Source organism: Dermacentor albipictus, chromosome 8 (genome assembly GCF_038994185.2).
Source record: "Dermacentor albipictus isolate Rhodes 1998 colony chromosome 8, USDA_Dalb.pri_finalv2, whole genome shotgun sequence".
Taxonomy (NCBI): domain Eukaryota; kingdom Metazoa; phylum Arthropoda; class Arachnida; order Ixodida; family Ixodidae; genus Dermacentor; species Dermacentor albipictus.
The window spans coordinates 108,036,337-108,060,810 of NC_091828.1; the positions used below are offsets into that span (position 1 = coordinate 108,036,337).

Here is a 24,474-nt window from a genome sequence, read left to right on the forward strand (position 1 = left end):
ATTCCAATAAGACACTGCGTGATTTATGCCCTTTACAAAGGAGGCAGGGTGAAAACCTCGCAGCTCAAAAGAATCAACAAGTGTTATGCATGGAGCAACTAGCAACAGTTAAACATGTACGAAGCCACGCATAAAATAGATGTAAAACCACAAAGTGCGCAAAAGCTGGTGCGACGATTTACCGGGCCACAGAAAACAAACAACTTCAGTTGTCGGAAACTTCAGTAGCTTTACCATACATCACGATGAGCTCGTGCAGTCGTGCTGCCTAGCTAGCGCAACGCGGTAAAGAAGCGGGAAACAATATAAGCGGCAAACGGCATTCCGAGCTTTATGAAATGCCTTTAAACAGCATGCTGCACTGCAGACAAACTTTGTCGCTTACGCATCTGACTATGATGGAGTGGAAAAAAAAAACACCGACGGGACAAGGGAAAGGATGAGAACAAGAAATTTCCCGCGGAAGCAACGATCCATGTTTGCTATCGTTTCTCCCGCTTATGAGGCTTTGCCGGGCGTGATTAGAACCGTATCGCCGGCACGTTTTCGCCGGTATTTGAGCCCCCCACCGTGCAAAAATTCTTCTTTGACATTCCTTGAAGCATTGGCCACCCCACACATGCGAAGGGCGTTGCCTATTTTGCTCAGGAAACATCAATAAGACGGAAAAGCACTATCAACGACACAACAAACTACGGCGCGCGCCTGGCTCCTCTCCCGTGTGTTCTGCGCAAGGCCGCCACCAGAGGCGCGTCCATCGGCGCGCACTACGCGTCTCGCTTCCAGCGCGGTTTGCTTAACGGGCTCAAAAAAGCGTTCCAGGGCTCCTTCAGCGCGAGTTGATACATATTCGAAGACACGAATGAAAAATAGCTATTGATAAAATGAACAAGGCATAAGACATACATATTGAAGATAGCAATGAAAAAAGCAAATGATAAGCTCCATTATTGTAGGCAGCACTTTTGCGCGTATCTCAGACATTTTATTCCGTCTCGGCCGTTCCTTCAGCTACTTGATCTGTTCGAAGTCGCGATTCAGCGGCTTGGCGAGTCCTATGAAGGTCGCCGTCGAACAACAGAGGAAGCAGGGACCGTCTCGAACCAGGACGCCACCGCTGGTAGCGCCAGTCCGCTTCATCCACGTGATCCGCTGCTCGGTGGCGCGGGTGGAGTTTTGGTAATGAACGTGTACACACTTTATGTGAGGATTCAGGCAGGAAGTGAACGCCAGCAGGGACACCTCGGCGACATTGTCCTGTAATGGCGCCGCCGACAGAAGGCACAGATACTGCAGGCCGGTGATGCGGGAGATGTTTTCCTGGAATGGAACGATGTCCGCAGAAAATTACGTTATATTCTTAAACAATTTCATAACGGCGTAAATTTGTCTTCAACTCGCACTTTTACGCCGAAAAACATCATGTGAGGGTATGAGTTATAGACACATTTTAAATCTTTTCTTTAAGGCTGCAAATTATCTTACAGTGCACGCATTGGGGCTGGCCAGCTCGTGACCTGAGCAGAAATATCACGAAATACCAGAACGTGTGTCTGTCCCCTTTTCCTGTCGTGTTATGTTGCGCTGTTTCGACTGAAGCAACGATGCAACTGCGTGCACCATTGGAGGGGCAGAGCCTATGACGTATGACGTATTCCCGAACCAATTTCAGTTGCCCTTATCTAACACTTTGATTTTCTTGTGTGCGGTAAATTTTATGAAGAGAAATAATATCAGAAATTCATCGAAACACCCTAAAATGTTTTAAGGGAGCAAATCGGTTGTGTGTTACTGCAGGAACTTATTGTTGGGATCGGTGGCCTGTTCTCAGCGAAACAGCTAGCTCTCGAAAGCAGCTCTCTTTCTTGTCTTCTGCGGTTAGAGGGTGGCAGTGTCTGCTCGCGTAACTATATTTTTACCTTGAGCATCTATCTCAAGAAAGGTACTTAACCACAGTAAAGATAATGCAGCAGTACTTTGTTGCGGATTAGTTGGTTCATACTGAACAAGAAACGCACCGAGCAGAATCTGTTTTTCTTGTTTTCGCTTCTGAAAGAAACGTGTTCAGATCTACTGCCCGAGTGGCAGCAAGGCGATTGTAAATGTTTCCGCATTTCTGAGTGGCGCTAGCGATTACCTTGACTGTATATTTACTTTCTGTCTTTTCATGCAATAAGCCCATTGGTAGTCTGCGCTCTGTCCTACCTCTCCCTTCGTCGTGTTTCACGCATTTTTCGCAGTACGTAACTCACTGTGTAATGAAATAGACGAGCAAATTTCAGTTCCGCCACCGTCGACACGTTCAGAGTACGGAGCTATACTTAAATATGCTCGTTGCACAGAACGCCCGTAGGTCAAACCTGACTCACCAGCAGAGACGCCTCGCCGAAGGGCAGAGCATCGTGCCGAAGCACGAGACAACTCAGCGAGCTGTTTCTGGCGAGCACCTGACCCAAAGACGGGAAGTCTGGGTGCGAGGGATTAGGGCAGTCTGAGAGCCGCACTGAAACCGCTGGACAGGTCTCGATCAACCAAAGAGAAATACGGCCATGAACTTCATTGAGGGTCAGCCTGGTAAGCACATTATGAAAAACGGTGGCGCTGTTGCACATTTCCAACCTGTCTCCGGGATGGAGGACGAACTCACCCTCGCAGACGGCGCACCGAACGAAGCTACCCTGCCTTTCGATGCGGACGTCCAGTTCTTTGAATTCGGGGCAGAGTTGCGCCAGACGGCGCAGGGCTGACGGGCGGCGAAGCGCGCAAGGGGTCGCCGAGAGGGATTGCAGATGCCCCAGTGAGCCGTCCTGGAGCAGTGACGTCAATTCCAGGTCCTCGTCGAAGTGGAACGCGCTTATGTTAAGCTCGACGATTCGTTGGAGCTTGGAGGAGATGAAGTCGCGAAGACTGTCGAGGTACGCGACGCCTGCCGTCGCGTAGACACCATTGCAGGGCTGTGCCGGAAATAGCAGAAGACAGAGTTGGCGCACGTTTATCCAGATGTGTCTAAGGCTGGCCACGCGAATCCATTCCGCCGTGGTGCCTTCTGCGTGGTGGACGGCAACCAGGACCAGCTGTTGCGGCAGAATGAGGGAATGAACGCTGTCGACAGCGAGGTCTTGGAGTCGAACACAGTTCCACGAGTTGGTCGACCTCCGGTATGTGATGTTGGCGCAGACGGCCGCGCAGCTCATGAATTCCAATGGTGTGGACGGCAGGTGTTGATTGGAGGCTTGCACCTCGGAGGAGAACGCGAATGTTTTCAAATTTACGCACTGTTGGAGGATGTCGTTGCACTCCAGGAGCGTGTTCAAGAAGGCTCCGCGCACTAAATGGACACGCAACTCGTCGAGGTTCGGGCAGTAGCGCAGGAGTGTCGAGAGGAGCTTGAAGTTCAGGTAGCCGCCGACTTCGACGTACATGCGGCGGAGATTGAGAGCCATGGCACCTGGCGTTTCCGACGCGCTCTGCTGCACGTGCCTTATTTCCAACTCCACGTCCGACTCAGCCACGAGGGAGAACTCGACTTCCGCCATATAGCGAAGCCGTTGTAGCATTAAATCGAACAGGTCGCTCGGCCGGAGCGGGCAGGCGACGCAGCGCAAGGATTGGAGTCCCGTGCATTTGCCGATGTGCAGAGGCAATTCTTTGGGTTCGACGAGAATGCAATTTGTGAGGTCCAATTCGTGGATGGTCCACACCGCTTTCACGGCTTTAAGCACCTCGCGCAGAGAAGACACCCCTTGGTTGGCGCGCAGACTCAGCATCACTGCTGTATTGCCGGAACGTGCCTGGTTAGGGAAGCTATTCGCACTCGTTGAATTGGAGGCTCGAGTGGCGCGGCCCAAGGAACGGGAAAAGTTGACGGTTCTGACCGAGCTTTACGATCGACTTTCGACAGATGCCTGCTGTAGACGTGTGACACTACGAGTGAGCAACGTGACGTCACGCAGGTGCGGCGGCGCTGTCGTCACCCTCAACGCGTGCAGAAGATATATTGCGGGGAGATGCGCGCAGGCGCATGCTTTACCCAAAAGGTGCGCAACCGAGTTCTCCGGCATTACTCGGCGAGGGTTATTGTTCAAAGTGGCGAACAGCAATTAAGAGCATAAGAAGTGACGAAGTTGTTCTCTCGTTTTGCCTTCTTCTGTGTGCCTGCTTGTACACAGCGTAAGGCTATAGGTGCATGAACTAGTGGATGTGACGCACTGCAGGAGATAAGGTTTCATCCGAAGCAATGCCTGTGTGGCGGCAGAACACCGGAGCCATTTTCAAGCGATATGGCCTTAAACCTTATAGGTTACAATTATGTGCACCCGACAGTAAGAAAATCGGGCTCATCCAGCCTGTCGTGACCGCGCGCGCTTTACAACGGCACGCAGCGTCGTGCCGATACATCAGCGCGTATAGAACTGGACTTCCGGTTATCGTAGTCCTCTGCAACAGCTTCTGTTTCATGGGTCGCGTCGTTGTGATTAGGTTGGATGCTTGCCTTTACGCCGTGTCATGGTAGCCTTCCTGCTGCGCAGCGCATAAATCGCGACGTCAGACTGCTCCCGCGCAAGTCTCGGCACCGGTTACAGCCCCCTACAGTTGGCGTTTACATGCGCATTGCAAACGGGTCGAGCTGGGTCTACCCACGCCTCGTGCAGACGGGCCGACTGAGTCCAACTCGACGCTCGTTCAGGTTAACCGGGCAGCGTATGCAAGAGCTCGAGAGGCCAATTCCATCCAGCCCGACAAGCCTACTGGACCCGCTTCTGTCGGGTTCATGCAAAAGGCCCGGTATATTAGCGTTTTTACAGTGTATCACCAGTATATCGCCGGCGGGATATCCTGCTTAATAAACGGGGACACGGGTCTGGAAGACAAAAATTTACCAGGATGTCGATTCTTCAATTTTGTAATAATCGCGTTCAGCACATCATTCTTTACCTGCTCGAAAAAAAATTTGCGCCTGAAAACTCATAGTTTTGCCAAAAAGTAAGCCGTTGTCTGTGTCCCTTTACACGTCCCGTCGTTTAGCGCTGTTTTTATTGCTCGTAATCATGAACCAACCAGCCCAAATGCGTACTCTTTTGAAGCTTTATTAGTTGACGGCGCGAGTTTAATGCGGGTGAAACGCCCCAAGGCAACCAATTCAGCGCCGTTCGTAACTTCGCAGCCGTTCACCGGAGCCTGGCCATATTGGTCTGCTTCGAAAATGCATCGGGCTTTCTTTCCCGCCAAGCGCGAGCATTCAAATCTACGCTGCGCAGCGCTGTCGAACAAGAAAGAAATACGAAATCTTGCTGTCCGATTGGTCCGAAGCCAACATGTGACGAAACGGCGGCTTGTAATTGGCTGTTAGCAGTTTCGATGGCGTCTCGGGCGCCTGGCACGAACGAGGTTGTCGCCATATTGTCATAGACTGTCATCGAACCCCCGCGAGCGCTATGCCTAAGGACTATCGAAAATTCCACACCCTGAACCGGTTCGGCAAAAACAGTCGAGAATGTGCCGCGAAGAGTCGTACCGATGCCATCGATGGAGACGATAGCGAGCGTCGAAACGGCAGCAGAGAGCTCGACATCGACAAAATGCGTGGCGACAGCCAACGCGGACGCCTTGGACGTTGCCCCGACAGTTGCGATGATGACCTCGGCAGGTAGTTCGACATTAGAGACTTTTAGCGTGTCCGGTATTCGGGCAAGCGCGGGCGGTTTTCCGGTTTAGCGGGGGCGCCAACCTGAGCGGCCAGATTGGTGGCGCCAGCTGGTGGCGCAAAGCTCAACCACACAAACACAGAGCTAATTACTATATTCTGCTTAGCTGCTGGCGTAAATTTTGGACACTGGCGTAATCGTGTTCACAATTACGCCACTGCCAAAAATTTGCACGGGTTGCGAAGCAGGATATGGTGAGTTACTGCAGTTTTAGCTATGCGTTTGTCTGGTTGAGCTCTACAACACCAGGCGGCTTCACCGCTCACGTTTACGCCCCGACCATCCGGTAATCCGCCCAAACCGCTCCCGTTTACCGGAATAGCGTACAAGCTAAACCTCTCTATGGAAGGCGCGCTGGCAAACGACGCGGACGCCTTGGACGTTGTCCCGGCAGTTGCGATAGCGGCCCCACAGGACGACGTAGCAGTGCCGCCCCAACGCACAAGGCTTGATTCAACTTTTTTGACGAGTGCTAGATTGTGCCATCCGGGAGCAGCGAGCCCTGCAGATAATTTCTGAACTCACGTCGCTTTCGGTGACAGAACGAAAAACGATGTGCCTCGCGACTGAGTGCAGAGCCGAGAGTTCTCCCACGACGCATACGATTGTAGACATGGACGCCGTGAACATCTTGTTGGAAGTTGCTGTTTCCCGAGTGTGCGTTGGAGCACTGACTGTTAAAAGGGGCACGCGTGAGTAAGGCATAGCCGTGAGACCGAAAGTTTTGTGCAGCAGTTGTAGGGAACTTCGTTGGCAGTGAAGCTCGCGCCGAATCGCAGGATCGCCGAAGTGCAACCTATTTGAAATAAGTCTTCTTGCGGCGCTCGCTTTGCAGAGCACGGGAAATGGGCAGAGTGTCCTAAATGATATTTTTTTCCGCAATAGGAGTGTTCCACAGAGGTATGCATAATAAGGCATACCGGCGTTACTTGAAAAGAAAGCTGAACCCAGCACCAAGCAGAGCATGGGATCGGCACAGACATGGGGAGTGCTTAATGCCTGCTTCACCGCCTCCGCGGGTTGGTCCGGCATTGCACTATCTTCGGGAGTGCCCAATGTTTGAGGTGTGCTTAACGCCTGCTTCCCCTCCGCCGTGCGTGGCACCGGCATTGCACTATCTACGGGATCGGCGCACACATGGGGAGTGCCTAACGCCTGCTTCACCTCCGGGGCGGGTAGGGACGGCATTGCACTACCATCGGGATCGGCCCACGCATGGGAAGTGCTCAACGCCTGCTTCACCTTGGCCGCGTGTCGGCCTGGCATTGCGCTATCTTCGTGATCGGCCCGCGTGTGGGGAGTTCCTAACGCTTGCTTCACCTCCACCGTGGGTCGGGTCGGTATTTATTTATTTCCTGAAACGTCTCTCCTTGAGACATTACATGAGGGAGGGGGGGGTAATGAAAAAGAAAGATACTACAAATTACGAAGGGATATTTTCAATGAGCCGCATGAATGCAAGTGGGTTGATGATAGTGTCAACTTGGGTGGGCAGGCCATTCGAGTCTCGTGCTGTGCGCAGAAAAAATGACTGCTGAAAAGTCACTGTGTGGGCTTGTGGGGGATATACGGTGTTATATTGTTTTGTGGGGGCAATGCGATAGGGGAAGGGGGCGTGGTGGTCTTTTCGTGTACGGGTTGTCAAAAGCGAAGGAATAGAAAACTTTATGAAAAAGGTTAAGACGTGCTATTATACGGCGTGAGGCTAGAGAGGGTAAGTTTTTTTGGGCCTTTAGTGCAGAGATGCTTGAATTGTACGAATAAGTTGACAGCATAAATCGTGTCCCGCGTTTCTGAATCGACTCGAGGGCGTTAATAAGGTTATTGTGGTGGGGGTCGAAAATGGCATCGGCATACTCCATCTACTAGGGCCGCACAAAAGTTATCAAAGCAAGTTGCTTAATAGAGGGAGGGGCGAGGAAGAAGTGGAGGCGTAGATAATCTAGAGTATACGATTTGCAGAATTCATTATGTGGTCAACATGACAGGTCCCAGTTAAATCACGCGTTAAGGCACTATTTTCGGGATTGGCCTAGGTAAGGGGACTGCTTAACACCTGCTTCACCTCTGCCGCGGGTCGGCCCGTCATTGCACTATCTTCGGGATCGGCCTACGTATGGTGAGTGCTTAACGCCTTCTTCACCTACACCAGAGAGTTTTTTGCCTACCGTAACGACACGAAAATATCCTTCGACGGTAGAGGTATACAGCTTCGCTGTAAAGCTTTTGACTGAGTACCCTGCGCATCCTCTCGTGCGCAGTGTTCGCACTGAGTATACAACGTTGCTTCCTTCTCTACTGCATTCACCAACAGAGCTTCGCACATCGCCCCCGAGATGTGCCGGCCGATCTCGGAGGCCGTGTTTTGAGTCTGTACTACCCGAATGCGATAAGCGTAGCACTGAGGGCTCTGTTCACCTAAAACCCCTGAATGTTCCAAAAGTAGCACCATTCGTAGATCTATCCGCCACTCCGCTCTCCCCGGTGTTTCCTCCTCCACGCCTCCTGTCGCCCCGGCCTCCACGCACCTCCATTGGCCAAGCTGTGTCACGTGGAAGAACGCGTTGCTCTTTTGCGTACTTTTTTCTTTCCAGCGCGCTCCGACCGCCATTGCTGGCGTAGTGCGACGAAAGTCGGCGCAGACAAAATGACGGCGGGATGTCGCGGAGTCATCGAATCGCGGCCACCGCTGCCGCATTCCGATGGGCGCGATATGCAAAAGCACTCGTGTCCCATCCATTGGCAACACATTAAAGAACCCCAGCTGGTCAAAATTGGGAGTCCCCCATTACGGCGTGCCTATAAACATATCGTGGCTCTTTTACGTAAAATCCAAGAATTCATTTCGTTCCCGGTGTTGTGTACCTCGAATGTTCCATTTAAAGCAACGCAGCTCCTCTTCCAGAACATACAAGGCAAAAGAATTAAATTAGGGAGTTTTACGTGCCAAAACCACATTCTGATTATGAGGCACGCCGTAGTGGGGGACTCCGGAAATTTTGACCACCTGGGGTTCTTTAACGTACACCTAAATCTAAGTACACGGGTGTTTTCGCATTTCGCCCCCTTCGAAATGCGGCCGCCGTGGCCGGGATTCGATCCCGCGACCTCGTGCTCAGCAGCCTAACACCATAGCCACTGAGCAACCACAGCGGGTGGCAAAAGAATGGAGAGACGTTGTATACAGATATAAAATGAGTGCTTGAATAAAAGTGCTACCCGGACTAATGAGGGAGGGGGACATGGATAATTATGCTCGGAATCAGTGTTAATTTGTCCCGCCAAGTGCGTACTTGCTAAATAAAAGAAACGATTACATGCGCTGGTACGCTGTTTGAATTATCAATACTGTGCACGCGTGAAAAAGGTTCTCATGGCCGCCACAATGCGTGCATGACTTACACACATGTGTAAAAGGCGCGGAGTAGAAGCGGCCCAGTTGCTAGGCATTGCTGGCCCCAGGCATTTGGAATCTCGCACGCGCCGGCAGCACAAAGGTATCCGGCATTTACGTAAATTAAGCTACGGAACCACGTACACATACTTTCACGCAGTCGAAACCTCGAACTGAGGTAATTGCGCGCGTGTTTGAGCGCACCTTGGCCAGGCATCGTGTTTCAGCAACACGAACTCTCAATGTGCGGGCGCTTTATGTCTTAAATAACGGCCCTTTCTTTAGCTTTTTCTTTAGCGATTCCAACACAACATTATTCAGGCAAGTTTGCGACTGACGAAGACAACTTCGCATCAAAAACTGCTACGCAGGGCTCGTATGAACTTTTCTGCGGATTTCCTCCGGTAGCGCGTTAGCCGTCGTCTTCTACAGCAGGGCCAGCATAGGCGGCGCCACTGTCGAGGGCGCGCCGAGCGCGGCACTTGAGAGGAGGTTAGGGGAAGTCGTTGGCGCTCCTCTAGGAGATTGAGGGGTTTATGTTGAGCGGCGTTTCCGCAGCGCCACCTGTGCCTGCCGTCACGCTCGATTGTACGTTTCCCGCTGTAGAAAAGCGAGGAATTCTTGGCTCATGCGTTGCGGAAACATTGCCTCGCAACTAGAGCGATTTATTTAACAGGCTCCTATAAGTGTTTGCAGGGCCCTTTTAGCGCGAGTTCAGACACTGAGTGAAGAAAAATAAACAAAGGATAAGGCACACATATGCGATGATACGAATGAAAAAGCAAATGATAAGCTGTATTATTGTAGGCACATTTACGTGTATCTAAGACATTCTTTTACGTCTCGGCCGTGCATTTATCTACATGATCTCTTTGAAGTCACGGTTCAATGGCTTGGCGAGTCCTATGAACGTGGCCGTCGAACAATACAGGAAGCAGGGACCGTCTCGAACCAGGACGCCACCGGTTGGAGCGCCAGTCTGCTTCACCCACGTGATCCGCTTCTCGATGCCGGCGTTACAGCTTCGGTAGTGAACGTGTACACACTTTATGCGAGGTTTCAGGCGATCACTGAACGCCAGCACGGACACCTCGGCGACATTGTCCAGTAACGTCACCGCCGACAGAAGGCACAGGTACTGCAGGCTGGCGATGCGGGAGATGTTTTCCTGGAACGGAACGATGCCCGCGGGAAATTGCATTACGTTCGTGAATGATTTACACCTCCAAAAATTTAAGAAGGGTGTAAACGTCTAACTCGCGCTCTTACGCCAATAGAAAGGATGCAATGTGCGAGCGATAGACATTTCCAATTTTAAATGCCTGTTTTTAAGGTGAAAATTATTTTACAGCGGATGCATTTGAGCTGGTTAGCTCATGACCTGAGCACAAATGTAACGAAATAACAGGACCTGTGTGTCTCTTTAATCCCGTCAGGTTATTTTGCGCTGTTTCAGCATAGGACGTCTTCCCGAAACCATTTCAGTTGCCCTTATGTAAGCCGTCGTTGTCTTTTTATGCGGCAAGTGTTTTAAAGAGAAATTAAGCTTTCAGAAATTGTGCTAAGCACCCTAAAGGATTTGAAGGCAGCAAATAGGTTGTGTGTTATTGCATTAACTTATGATAGGGATTGATGGCCTGTTCTGGCGATACGGCTAGCTCTCGAAAGCAGTTTTTCTTTTTATCTCTGCGAGTGTAATTATGTAGTTACCTTGAGCGTTTATGTCATGAAAGATACCTAACCGCAGTAAACCTAATGCAGAAGTACTTTGTTGCGGATTAGTTGGTTCATACTGAACAAGTAATGCACAGCGGAGAGTGTTTTTTTCCCGCTTCTGAAGGGAAAGTGTGCGCTTCTTATGTCACAGTGGTGGCGAAATCGTTGTAGAAGTTTCCGCCCTTTCGGGTGGTGCTAGCGATCACTTTACGCATATGTTGGCTTCATTTCGTTTCTTGCAATAAACAATTCGGGGATCTTATGTTGATGTAGGGCAAGCTGAACAACAATCGAAAGCCACATCTGACAAACAGCTCTGTGAGCGTCAGATGTGCCTTTCTGTTGTCCTTGTTCAGTTTGCGCTGCAACAAAATAAATTATGCCGTACCAACAAGCCCCTATAGCTATCCTCATAAAGAACGGGTAGTACGCTTTATGCCCACCTGTACCTCCACCATTTTTCATGTATTTTGCACACTACCTAACTCTGTGAGGAAATAAATAAACGAGGAAATTTTACTTCCTGCGCCACCGACACGTCTAGGGTACGGAACGATCCTTAAATATGCTCGCGGCAAGAAAAGCCTGTTGCTCAAACCCGACTCACCAACAGACTCGCCTCGCCGAAGGGCAAGGCATCGTGCCGAAGCACGAGACAACTCAGCAAGCTGTTTCTGGCGAGCAGCTGTCCCAAAGACGGGTAGCCTAGGTGCGAGAGACTCGGGCAGTCTGAGAGGCGCACCGAAACCGCTGGGCAGGTCTCGACGAACCGAAGGGAGATACGGTCATGCACGTCAGTGAGAGTCAGCCTGGCAAGAACATTGTGAAAGACGGGAGCGCGGTCGTACATTTGCAGCATGTCTTCGAGATCGAGGACGAACTCACCCTCGCAGACGGCACACCGAACGAAGCTACCCCGCCGATCGAAGCGCACGTCCAGTTCTTTGAATTCGGGGCAGTTCTGCGCCAGACGGCGCAGAGCTGACGGCCGGCGAAGCCCGCAAGGGGTCACCGAGAAGGATTGCAGATGCTCCAGCGAGCGGTCCTGGAGCAGTGCCGTCAAGTCGAGGTCGGGGCCGAAGTGGAACGCGCTGAGGTTAAGCTCGACGATTTGCTTGAGCTTGAAGGAGATGAAGTCGCGAAGACTGTCGCGGTACGCGGCGCCAGCCGTCGCGTAAAAACCGTCGGAGGGCTGTGCCGGAAGTAGCAGAAGACAGAGTTGGCTCACGTTTGCCCAGTAGTGTCCAATGGTGGCCACACGAATCCATTCCGCCGTGGTGCCTTCTGCGTGGTGGACGGCAACCACGACAAGCTGTGGCGCCAGAAGGAGAGGATCAACGCTGCCGTCAACGAGTTCCCGGAGTAGAACGCAGTTCCACATGTTGCTTGACTTCTGGTAGCAGACGTTACCGCAGACGGCGGCGCAGCTCACGAACTCCAATGGTTCGGGCGGCAGTCGAACGGAAGCTGGCACCTCGGAAGAAAACGCGAATGTTTTCATACTCGCGCAAAGTTGGAAAACGACGTTGCACTCCAGGAGCGCGTTGATGAAGATTCCGCGCGCCAAATGAACACGCAGCTCGTCCAGCTTCGGGCAGTAGCGCACGAGCGCGGAGAGGACCTTGAAGTTCATATGGCCGCTCACTTCAGCGTACATGCGGCGGAGATTGAAAGCCAGGGCGCCTGGCTTTTGCGACGCCATGTAGTGCACGTTCCTTATTTCAGACTCCACGTCCGTATCAGCCGCGAGGGAGAACTCAACTTCCTTCAGATGCGGAAGCCGCTCCAGCAATAAACCGAGCAGGGCGCTCGGCTTGAGCGGGCAGGCGACGCACCGCAAGGCTTGGAGTCGCCTACATCTGCCGATGTGCCGAGGCAATACCTCGGGTTCGAGAAGCATGCAATTTGTGAGGTCCAATTCGCGGATGGGCTCTCCCGACCTCGTAGTTCTTATCAGCTCGTCCATTGAAGACGAACGTAGGCTGGGGCTCAGTCTTAGCGTCATTTCGGGGCTCCCGGGACGTGTCTCGTTAGGGAAGCTGTTCACGCTCGTCGATTATAGAGGCTCGAGGGGGGCGGCCGTACGGACGGGTATATGCGACTGTGCTAACCGAGTGTTACGGGCGACCGTTCACACATGTTCGCTGCACACGTGGTGCACAACTTGATGTCACGTGGGTGCGGTGGCGCTCTCGTCACTCCCAACGCATGCAAAGAAAATATGTCAGCGAGATTAGCGAAGGCGTGCGCTACTCGAAAGGTGCGCGCACGGGTTTTACACCTCCACTCAGCAAAGATTATTGTTCGAAGCGGCGAACAGCGATTAAGAGTAGCAGAAGTGACAAAGTCGTTCGCTCGTTTCACCCCCTTCCACATGGCTGCTTGTTCACAGCATAAAGTTTAGATGCACGAACTCGCGGATGTGATACGCTACACGAGATAAGGTTTAACCGAAGCAATGGATGTGTGGCTGCAGAACACGGGAGCCAGCTTCAAGCGATGTAGCCTGTAACCTAATAAGTTAGAGGCTATAGGTTAAAGGTTACACTTACAGGTCACAGGCGGCACCCACGTTAACCCGAAAATCGGGCTGAGGTGACCACGCGCGATTTTACATGAACTCGGTGGTGACAAGTGAACAGCGGCGGCACGTAGCATCATGCCGAGACATCAGCGCGTAGGAACTGGACTTCCGGTTATTGTAGCCCTCTGCAACAGCTTCTTTTTCATGGGTCGTCTCGTTATGATTAGGTTGGCTCCTTGTCTGCACATCCTATAAGTCGTGACGTCACACTGCTTCCGCTTAAGTCTCAGCACCGGCTGCAGCCCGACCAGTGAGCGTTTACATGCGCGCTGCAAACCGGTCGAACTGGGTCGACCTCGTGCAGTCGGGCCGACTCAGCCCGACTTGATTCTCGTTCAGGCCGACCGGGCAGCGTTTGCACGAGCTCGACAGGCCACTTCCAGCCGGAGAAGCCGACTGGACCAGTTTCTGTCGGGTTCATGCAAAATGCACCGATATATTAGAGCTTCGCGAGGGATATTGCTGGCGGTACTTCGTGCTTAAGCGCGCTCCTTGGTTGCTTAACGAAGGACAAATTAACAACACTGCGACACCGATAAGATGCGCCAAGTCAGAAAATTTACTTTTCGTTATAGCATTGCGGCGATTGTACAGAAGTCACAAAAAATAACTTAGGGCAACAAAATTGGACAAATACAAAGCGACACAGATTGAAACATAAACAGCTCACTCCCTTCGTGAACAGGTGCGCTATTGACGGTCATGTTTTCGGAAAAGCGCGGCGTTCAAGATATTCAATGTGTTAGGAAATGATAGTCATGGATGACGTGTTTGTGAATCTGTGTGTGTGGTGCAGTTTTGATGCCCAAGTGATCTCGTTCTCCGTGTTGTTTAACGCGCGAGATAACTTCACAACGTTCCGATGTGTGTTTCTCATAAGCCTGCCGCAAAGCTCGATTTAAAAATAAATTTCACTGCGTTAGGTGCCGAAACCCCGATACGACCATGAAGTACCCCATCGCATGGTCAGTTACCAGGAAATAACTCAGCACTACAGGTTAGCCAGGGCAGCTGTGTAACCGCCAGCACACAAATCGCTTAAAGGGACCCTGAAACGATTTTGGCGATTTTCTACAAACGTACTGAGTCGTTGGAGTAGGTTCTTCTGGTCATTAATTGATGCATCTAAGTGCTCTGCGTGAAGCGTGTAATTTATTATAAGGTTTTAAAAATACGCATCGCTGCCGATCGCAGCGCACTGCTCGGCGGAATTTTAAGCCGCCCCTACCCATATGATGCAAATAACCCATATTACGTCACATGGGCGAGCTATCTGATTGGCTGACCAGGGCGCGTGGTCGATAATTTTTCCAACTTTATGGTGAACAAATGATGCTCGTAATAGTTGGAATGTTAGTTACTTTGTTTTTGTAAAAAGAAAATAACTTAAAGAGAATACACAAGAATAGTTTTTTAGTACACTTCAGCACTTCCGGCACACAGCAAGTGTCGTCTGCTTGTGTTACAACGTACTCCATTTTGACGAGAGCTCCGCGGTCAGAGTCGGTCTCAGTCTTTTCGCAAGCACTATGATTCGACTTTGTTGCCTTGTGGACTGCAAACCTAGCGACCTGCAAACCGCGAGTCCAGTATTAGGGCAAACGCAAGCGCAAGGGGACAGGGTCTGGCCGCTTGACTGTGCCGGGATGAGCCACGAGATGAGCAGAAGGGCAAATGTGAATGGTCTGCACGGTGCAGCCACCTGGTGGCACAGAGCTCAACCATACAAAGTAGCAGCAACGCAGTGTATTCTTTGCTGCTGGTGTGTTGTTTTCGCAGGAGTGCAATCATCAAGACGTTGATTTATAAATGTTTAAAATGCTTTAGACTTGGTTAGAGCAATATTAGCGCTTTGTTTGACTGGTTAAGCGCTGCGCCAGCAAGTGTCTGAACAGTGCAGACCGATCAGGCTGCTCACGTACGTCTACGCTAAAGTTCCTTCATCAGCTTGAGTTTATGCCTCCAGTCATTTGCCGAAATGACCAGCTTGCCTGTTTTTAGCGGTGTACCGGACACGTTCGGCGCTATGACAGAATGCTCGCAACGCACGCTGCTTCGATAGCTCTCGGTCGACGGCCAAGCGGCTAGCGGAGAGGTCTCGCGCGGGAGGGGGCGTGCTCCTAAACAACCGGAAGTGAGCGATGTGACGTCGCATCGTGACGCTGAACCAGTGAAGGCGGAGCTTAGCGCCGCTCGCTCGGCGAGCGAGTTGAGGAGGAAAAGCATAGCTAGGGAGGAGGGTAACTTCTAATCGCTTGCAGCTCCATTAATACGTAACGCTTCACTTAAATTGTGGTGCGAATGTTCTACTTAAGCTGTACCCTACGCGCCTACAAAATTTGTCCGAACCGTTTCAGGGGCCCTTTAAAGCGACAAGAAGTAGCTTGGAGACGTCTTCAGACGAACACCTACCCCAACCCCGTATCCTATCGCTACTACTACCCGGACCAATACCCTAATACATGTAAGCATTGTAAGCAAAAAGCGGATCTATTCCGTATTATGTGGTCGTGTCCAGCCGAAAATCACACAAATCACGAAATAAGTAATACTGAGCAGTGGGAGGCCGTGTTGCTCAGCTCCGACCCTGACCCGCAGGCCAAGGTCATCGAGAGAGCTGAAGAAGCCGCCCGGGCCCGGGGTCTCGTGGCTGCCTAACAACAAGGTCACCCGTCAATACCTTGTTTTTAAATAAAGTCTTTACTCACTCACTCACCCTGCAGTTGGAAGTCTGAGGAATAATGTTGACCACCTGGCTTTCTTTAACGCGTGCCCAACGCATGGTGCACGAGCGCTCTCTTTCGTCTCGCCCCCTTTCCAAATGCCGCGGCCATGGCCGCGGGATGCTACACCGCTCCCTCGAGCTTGATGGCTCGTATTGCAGTGCTCTTTGCTGTGCGGGCATTTCATAAATTTCTGCGGCTCATGCTTGTCCCCCAAGTACTCGCCTACGTCAAGTCTCTGCCCCCGGCGTCCTTATCTTGTCGATACAGAGAACCCGAGCCAACTTATCGAAAACGAAACCACGCTTTTGAACGGGACGGTGCGGAAGCATCACGCATAATTTCAACATGGCTACTCGATTCAACGGAGATTATTTGCGCCTGCTGAACCTATTCACGGGGCGCTGCAAACCTGGGTAGCTAAGTGGAACGTTTGGGGAGGAACTGCGTTGTGAACCGGAAGTTCAGCCTAGGTCGTTCTTTATGTTTCTTTTTTTTTTTGATGAAATTCGCCCACCATCTACGGGTGGCTACGCTGACGAGAGTCAACGAGGTCTCTTAAGGCGATTAGTAGCACTATGCCGAGTGTCACGGGAACCGTATTGCCTCGGAAACATTCCCATGTATCGCCCCAGTGATCTCAAAGGCATGCTTATATCTGTGCACATTTTCAGGGCGTACTGCCGGTATATTTATTAGCGCCAATAACGGACACGAAACACTTGTGTTTTGCACGTCGAAATCGGCATAGCAGCAGCACACACGGCACCACTGTCGGTTTTAAATCTTCCGTATCGTGCACGGAAGATAAGTGAAGTATACATATAGTGTGCGACAACTTCGAATAGTGAAGGCTCGGGTCGAATACCATCCGAATAGGCAGGACTTGTACTGACGTCTTGTACTGATGGCTTGTACTGACGTCGGACTAGCCGCCATGTTGGTGGACCGGGACGGCGAGGAGCTGTACGTGTCCCTGACGGCACGTACAAAATCTAGAATATTCGCATGCATACTCCGAATTTTGTGTTTTCGGTTATGTCGCTAGGAATTGAATTCGCGCAGGTGTATGTGGAAAGTTCTTTTCAGGTGTTCTTCGAAGAACATCGCCTGAAAGGAACGTGCCTGTCTCAGTAATGGATCAAAACGTATTCCATCAACTCTGTGTCTTTGGTCGAGTACATTGTGCAACCTCTCGTGCGCAGAGTTCGCACTATGGATAGAGCTTTCTTTCCTTCTCTACCTAATTCACCACCGGGGCTTCGCACATTGCCTCCGAGATTTGCCGCACGATCTCGGAGGATGTTTCGCGCTTTCGTACTACCCGAAACCGACAAGCGCGGCACGGAGGGCTCTGTTGACCGGCGTTTCCGCAGCGCCACCTGGGCAGGCCGTCACGCCTTTTTTCGAAGTCTGCTCCCTTTCGTGACCTAAAAGAAATTAAATAGAGGGAGAAGAACGTTCCTACTAATGCAATAACAGGCTTAAACCAATCTAAAAAAATGAAATGGGGTCGCAAAAGACCCAAAGCGCAGTTTTGAACATATAAAGCGCCAATTGGAAAACGAAATTGTGGGCACGGGAACCGCTAGTATCCCAAGACGTGATCAGCGAGGCCACAAGGTCCTCGCGTAGAGCGTTTATTGTGTCATGATTTGAAAAAGAAAGTGAATAGTGAAGATCGGGTTGCAAAGGGCCCTTGTAGGTCTGGCGAGGAGAAGATGGTGATAGTGAAAGGATGTCCGTGCCCCTTGAATGGCTGTTTGAAACCCCAAGTGGCCTGTATGATAAATACCTGAAAAGGAATCTAGAGAGTACTCATTAGACGCGGCGTCAATGACTGCCCGGTCAAAAGAGACTGGTAACCGGGCAGTCATGACCACCAAGACACAGAAAACCTACGAAAGGTGTATTTATTTATTTATTTATTTATTTCAAAGTACCTTACAGGCCCCAAGGGGAGCATTGAGTAAGGAGGGCGTCATTGAACAAATGACAAGAGAAAACATATATATGAGCGCTAAAAAATGTGAGCTAAAAATGTTTGTAATGATCACATGCTTCCAAACAGTGTTAAAAAAAAAACGCTAAATCAATACAAAGCGTTATCGGAAAAGGAATGAAAAGGGCAATTCACTCTAACATAAAAGGCAATGTAACACTTGCGCGAAATAACGTACATTGCGCGAGTACATAAAGCAAACAAAATTGAAACCACAATAACAAGAAAGTCACGTATTATATGACATGACATATGTACAGATGAATATATTTGTTATGATGAAGACTGTAGGTTTAGTAGTTGTCTGAATTTATCATTGCTCATTTGAGCGACAGTGCTATTAGGAAGCGAATTCCATAACCGAATCGCGCGTGGTAAAGCCGAGAAGTTAAATGCGTTAGTGTTGCCATAAATGCGAGTGAGGCTTAAATCATTATAAAGTCGTCGTGATGTGCAAGACGCGCGTTCCAGTGGCAAGTTTGATGGCTTGACTTGGTGAACATATCTATGGAGCAAGGACAGGAGGGCTATGTCACGTCGGCTACTCAGTGATTGAAGTGAAAGGTCGAGTTTTATTTGAGTAATGCTTGACTGGTAGCTGTAATTTCGGGAAATAAATCGACTAGCTCGGTTTTGGATGGCTTCTAACATGTGGATTAGGTATTCATGGTAGGGAGACCATATAGGGGACGCGAATTCGAGCTGAGGGCGTACAAATGATACGAATGCTAATTTACGGATGTTAGACGGGCAATTACGCAAGTTGCGGCGAATATACCCAAGAGATTTGGAAGCGTTTGCGCATATAGTTGCAATGTGAAAGGCCCAGGAAAGGCTCGGTGTAAGATTTACGCCTAGATATTTATATGCTGATGCCTGAGATACTATATTTGAGTTGATATAATAGGAAAACCTATGAGTTGTTGTTTTTCGCGTGAATGTCATTAGTTGGCATTTAGATGATTTAAGTTTCATTTGCCAGTCTTCACACCATTTGGTAACGAGATGAAGGTCCTCTTGAAGAATGCGATGGTCATCAAGGCTGCGAATGGGTCGATATATTATACAATCATCGGCGAAAACACGCATGCAGGATGAGATGTTATTGGGCAGATCATTGATGTAAATAAGAAAAAGCAAGGGTCCTAGTACGCTACCCTGCGGTACACCGGAACTGACATATGCAAGGGGTGACGTAAAATTATTAACGACTGTAAATTGCTGACGGTTTGTGAGGAAGTTACGAATCCAGGAGAGCGTTAAGCAGTCTAATTTGAGAACGGATAACTTGGAAATTAAACGACAGTGAGCCACACGGTCGAAGGCTTTGGAGAAGTCGAGAAAAAAGCAATCTGTTTGAAGATTATGGTCCATGTTAAAATGCAAGTCTGTAGTGAATTCTAGTAACTGCGTCTCACATGACAAACCTTTCCTAAACCCATGTTGGTTAATAAAGAAAAAATTATTTGATTCCAGATGATGATATATGTGAGATGCAATGATATGTTCAAGCATTTTGCAGCAAATACTTGGCAATGATATAGGCCGATAGTTTTCTGGGGAATTCTTGCTACCATTTTTGTGAACTGGTATCACTTTTGCAATTTTCCAGTCTAAGGGAAGCTGGCCTGATGACAACGACTGGCGGAATCTATTGCATAAGAATTTGCTAGATAACGTGACTGTATTCTTTAAAATTTTTGAGTTAATATTATCGACACCCGAAGAAGTAGTCAACTTAAGGTTATTTATGAGACCTGTGATACCATCCTCTGTTACATCGATGGATTGCATGTACTGGTAATCTAGATCAGTGACTTCCGGCAGATTAGAATGGTCTTCTATTGTGAATATGGATGAAAAAAATTCATTAAAGACGACTGGGCATTCCTTGGCACTGATTGGAGCTTGATTCCTATCATTTAGTGAAATGTGATGTGAGCCACTATTGGGTGAAATCACCTGCCAGAATTTTCGGGGGTTGTTTTTAAGTAGTGAAGGTAGATCTTGAGAGTAGTATTTTTCTTTAGCCTCTCTTAAAGATGAACAGAAACTTTCAAAAATGAGCTATATTTGTCCCATACCACGGGTGAGTTTGTACGCTTTGCAGTTGCGTATAGCGTTTTCTTCTTGTTTCTGAGCCGTCGAAGGTGCTTGGTGAACGAAGGGTTCTGTCTATCGCCTGTTATTCTTATTTGGGGGATATACGTTTCCACTAAAGCACACAGCTTTTCGTTAAACAGAAGCCAGTTTTCGTTGACTGACCGAGCAGAAAACGAAGCTAAAAAGGTGCCAGAAAGAAAAGTCTGAAGTTCTTTGTTAATACTGCCATAGTCTCCCCTGTTGTAATCACGGATGCTTAGGAGCCTTCATCTTATTTATTTACAGATAGCCGAAAGTAGGAAGAAACAAAAATAATGTTTGTTATTCGCTAAATGAGGTATGAGCAATATATGGCTCACGCGCTCCGGAAGCATTGTCTCACATGTAGCGCAATTTATTTAACGAGTTCAAGAAGAGTTACAGGGCCCCTTTACCGCGATTTCAGACACTGAGTGAAGAAAGAGAAATAAACAAAGGATAAGGCATACATATTCGAAGATACCAAGGAAAAAAAAAACAAAGAAGCTGTATCATTGTAGGCACTTTTACGGGTATCTATGACACATTATTACGTCTCGGCCATGCCTTCATCTACATGATCTGTTTGAAGTCACGATTCAGCGGCTTGCTGAGTCCTATAAACGTAGCCGTCGAACAATAGATGAAGCAAGGACCGCCTCGAACCAGGACACCACCGGTTGGAGCGCCATGCGGCCTCATCCACGTGATCCGCTTCTCGATGCCGTCGGTAGAGCTTCGGTAGTGAACGTGTACACACTTTATGCGAGGCTTCAGGCTGTCGCTGAACGTCAGCAGGGATTCCTCGGCGTCATTGTCCTGTAATGGCGCCGCTGACAGAAGGCACAGGTACTGCAGGCGGCTGATGCGGCAGATGTTTTGCTGGAATGAAACGATGCCCGCAGAGAATTATATTATTAAATAATTATAGGATATAGGAATTAAACAAAATAGGACACGTAATGAGGAGGGAAGGTAACCGATGATCATTAAGGGTTACGGTCTGGATTCCCAGGGAAGGGAAGCGTAGCAGGGGGCGGCAGAATGTTTGGTGGGCGGATGAGATGAAAACGTTTGCAGGGTCAACATGGCCACACTAAGTACATGACCGGGGTGGTTGCAGAAATATGGGAGAGGCCTTTGCCCTGCACTGGGCGCAGCCAGGCTGATGATGATGGTGAAATATACCTCCAAAATTTAATGAGGGCGTAAATATCTTTAGCTCGCAGTCCGACGGAGAAACAATTGACCCAAGGGTGTGAGTTATAGACATTTACATTCTCAATCCTTTCTTTCTGGGTTTTAAATATTTTACAGTGCACGCCTTTGGGCTTGTTAGCTCCTGACCGAAGCAGAAATATCACGAAATAGGAGGATGTGTGCATGTCCCTTCTTTCCCGTCGTATTAATTTGCGCTGTTCAGCTCAAGGAACGATGCCACATGCTAGTGCACCAGGAGAGTGCCAGAGCCTAGGACGTTTCGCCGAAGCAATTTCAGTTGCCCACATCTAACCGTTCTATGTCCGCGTCTACGGTAAATGTTATAAAGTGAAATTAACCTTTCAGAAATTGTGCTAAACACCCTAAGGAATTTGAAAGGAGCAAATAGATATTGTGTTGCAGCAGAAACCTATGGTTCCAATCGGTGGCTTGTTCTGAGTGAAACAGCTAGATCTGGGAAGCAGTTTTTTTTGTTTCTTCTGTCGTTAGAGTAGTTACCTTGAGCATTTATCTCTAGAAAGATACGCAATGCCAGTAAACATGGCGCAGAAGTACTTTTTTGCAAATTAGTTTTTTCGTGCTGAACAAGCAACGCACCACACAATCTGTTCGTCTTTTTCGCTTCAGATTGGAACGTGGTATCTCGTGTCACAGTGGTGGGAAAACGATTGTAAATGTTTCCGCATATCGGGGGGTGGTGATCACGATTACTTTGCCTGATGTATTCGTTGGCTGTCGTTCCGTGCAATAAAAGAGTTGGTAGTCTGTGCTTTGTCTTATCTCTCCCTCCACCATTTTTCTTGTATTTTGGCCAGTACGCCATTCACTGAGGCCTCCCCCCCCCCAAATAAATAAACTAAAAAAATTCATTTCCGGCGCTTTCGACACATTTAGATTACGGAACCATGCTCGTGGCACTGAAAGCACGTAGATCAAACCCGACTCACCAGCAGACACGCCTCACCGAAGGGCAGGGCATCGTGCCGAAGCACGAGACAACTCAGCGAGCTGTTTCTGGAGAGCAGCTGACCCAAAGACGGGTAGTCTGGGTGCGACGGATTGGGGCAGTCTGACAACCTCACCGAAAGTGCAGGACAGGTCTCGATGAGCCAAAGGGAGATACGGCCATGCACGTCACTCAGAGTCAGCCTTGCAAGCGCATTTTGAAACATGGGGGTGGCGTCATGCATTTCCGGGATGTCTTCGGGATGGAGGACGAACACACCCTCGCAAATAGCGCACCGAACGAAGCTGCCCCGCCTATCGATGCGCACGTCCAGTTCTTTGAGTTCGGTGCAGTTCTGCGCTAGACGGCGCAGTGCTGACGGGCGGCGAAGCCCGCAGGGGGTCGCCGAGAGGGATTGCAGATGCTCCAGCGAGCCGTCCTGTAGCAGCGTCGTCAGATCGAGGTCGGGTCCGAAGTGGAACGCATTTATGTTAAGCTCGACTAGTTGCTTGAGCTTGACGGAGATAAAGTCGCGAAGACTGTCGTGGTAGGCGGCGCCAGCCGTCGCGTATAAACCGTCGGAGGGCTGTGCCGGAAATAGCAGAAGACAGAGTTGTCGCACGTTCGTCCAGAAGTGTCCAAAGCCGGCCAGGCTAAACCATTCCGCCGTGATGCCTTCTTCGTGGTGGACAGCAACCAGGACCAGCTGTTGCGGCAAATGGATGGGATTTATGTACCCGACAGCGAGATCCCGGAGTAGGACACAGTTCCACATGTTGCTGGACCTCCGGTAGCAGACGTTGGCGCAGACGGCCGCGCAGCTCGTGAAGTCCAACGGTGTGGACGGCAGGCGTTGATTAGAGGCTGGCACCTCGGAAGAGAACGTGAATGTTTCGAAATTGAGGCCCTGGTCGAGGATGGGGTTACATTCCAGGAGCGCGTTCATGAAGTTTCCGCGCACGAAATGAACACGCAGCTCGTCCAGCTTCGGGCAATAGCTCAGTAGCGCGGAGAGAAGCTTGAAGTTCAGGTCGTTGCTCACTTCGGCGTACATGCGGCGGAGATTGCGAGCCAGGGCGCCTGGCACTTGCGACGCTGTGCTGTGCACCTCCCTTATTTCCGAGTCCACGTCCGTCTCAGCCACGAGGGAGAACTCAACTTCCTTCAGACACGGAAGCCGGTATAGCATTAAGTGGAGCAGGGCGCTCGGCCTGAGCGGGCAGGCGACGCACCGCAAAATTTGGAGTCCCGTACATTTGGCGATGTGCAGAGGCAACTCGTTTGGTTCGAGAAGGATGCAATTTGTGAGGTCGAGTGCGCTGATAGCGGGAACCAGTGTCATAGTTTCTAGCTGCTGGACCAGAGAAGACAGCCCTTGGTGGGCACGTAGCACCACCATTATTTCGGTGTCCCTGTGCCGGTGTCTCTTTAGTGGAGGGCCTCAGGCTCGCCGAATCGTAGAGGCTCAAGTGGCACTGCCCAACGAACGAGGAAAGGCGATGGTGCTAACCGACCGTTACGCACGACTTTCGACGAATGCTTGTTGCACACGTGATACACTACGTTCGAGCAACGTGACGTCACGCAGGTGCGGTGGCGCTGGCGTAACACCTAATGTGCGTGGATAAGAAATATTTCCGGGAGATTTTCGACGGCGTGCGTTATCCGGCAGGTTCTCGAACGAGTTTTACACCTTTACTCGGCAAGCATCATTGTTCAAAGCGGCGAACTGCTATGAAGAGTGGCAGAAGTGACAAAGCTGTTCGCTCTTTTCACCCCTTTCTGCTTGCCTCCTTGTTCGCACCGTGCAATTACAGATGCATGAACCAGTGGATATGATAACCTACACGAGATAAGATTTTACCGTAGGAATGCATGTGTGGCTGCTATAGAGCGGAGCCAGCTTCAAGCGATATAGCCTCTTACCTTATAGGTTAGAGGCTATAGGTTACAGGTTACACGTACTTATAGGTTAGAGGCTACATTTAAGTGAACCAGGCAGTCAGAAAATTGGGCAGAATGAACATGGCGTGACCGCATGCCCTTTAACATGAACTCGCTT

The 24,474-nt window shown here is 50.0% G+C and overlaps 3 protein-coding genes across 4 annotated transcripts in view; all 3 read right to left on the bottom strand.

The window, feature by feature from the left end:
- Positions 1-855: 855 nt before the first annotated feature.
- LOC139049018 (uncharacterized) overlaps positions 856-24,474 on the bottom strand; it is a 49,632-nt gene continuing 26,013 nt past the window's right edge. Inside the window, exons 1-2 of one of the 2 annotated variants that reach the window (XM_070524037.1) lie at positions 2,370-3,991; positions 856-1,320 (exon numbers count right to left, since the gene is read on the bottom strand). In XM_070524037.1, the coding sequence (XP_070380138.1) occupies positions 1,012-1,320; positions 2,370-3,767 (1,707 nt within the window). In that variant the 5' untranslated portion in view covers positions 3,768-3,991 and the 3' untranslated portion in view covers positions 856-1,011. Of the gene's footprint in view, positions 1,321-2,369; positions 3,992-24,474 lie in introns of those variants that run through there. The other variant, XM_070524039.1, reaches the window with a different exon arrangement.
- Positions 9,868-13,033, bottom strand: LOC139048982 (uncharacterized). The gene is made up of 2 exons (XM_070523997.1): positions 11,423-13,033; positions 9,868-10,267 (listed from the first exon to the last, which is right to left on the bottom strand). The coding sequence occupies exons 1-2, from the start codon at positions 12,818-12,820 to the stop codon at positions 9,959-9,961; spliced, it is 1,707 nt and encodes a 568-aa protein (XP_070380098.1). The 5' UTR covers positions 12,821-13,033; the 3' UTR covers positions 9,868-9,958.
- LOC139049022 (uncharacterized) lies at positions 20,480-24,341 on the bottom strand. The gene is made up of 2 exons (XM_070524044.1): positions 22,414-24,341; positions 20,480-21,127 (listed from the first exon to the last, which is right to left on the bottom strand). Exons 1-2 carry the CDS (start codon positions 23,809-23,811, stop codon positions 20,819-20,821), a joined length of 1,707 nt encoding a protein of 568 aa, XP_070380145.1. The 5' UTR covers positions 23,812-24,341; the 3' UTR covers positions 20,480-20,818.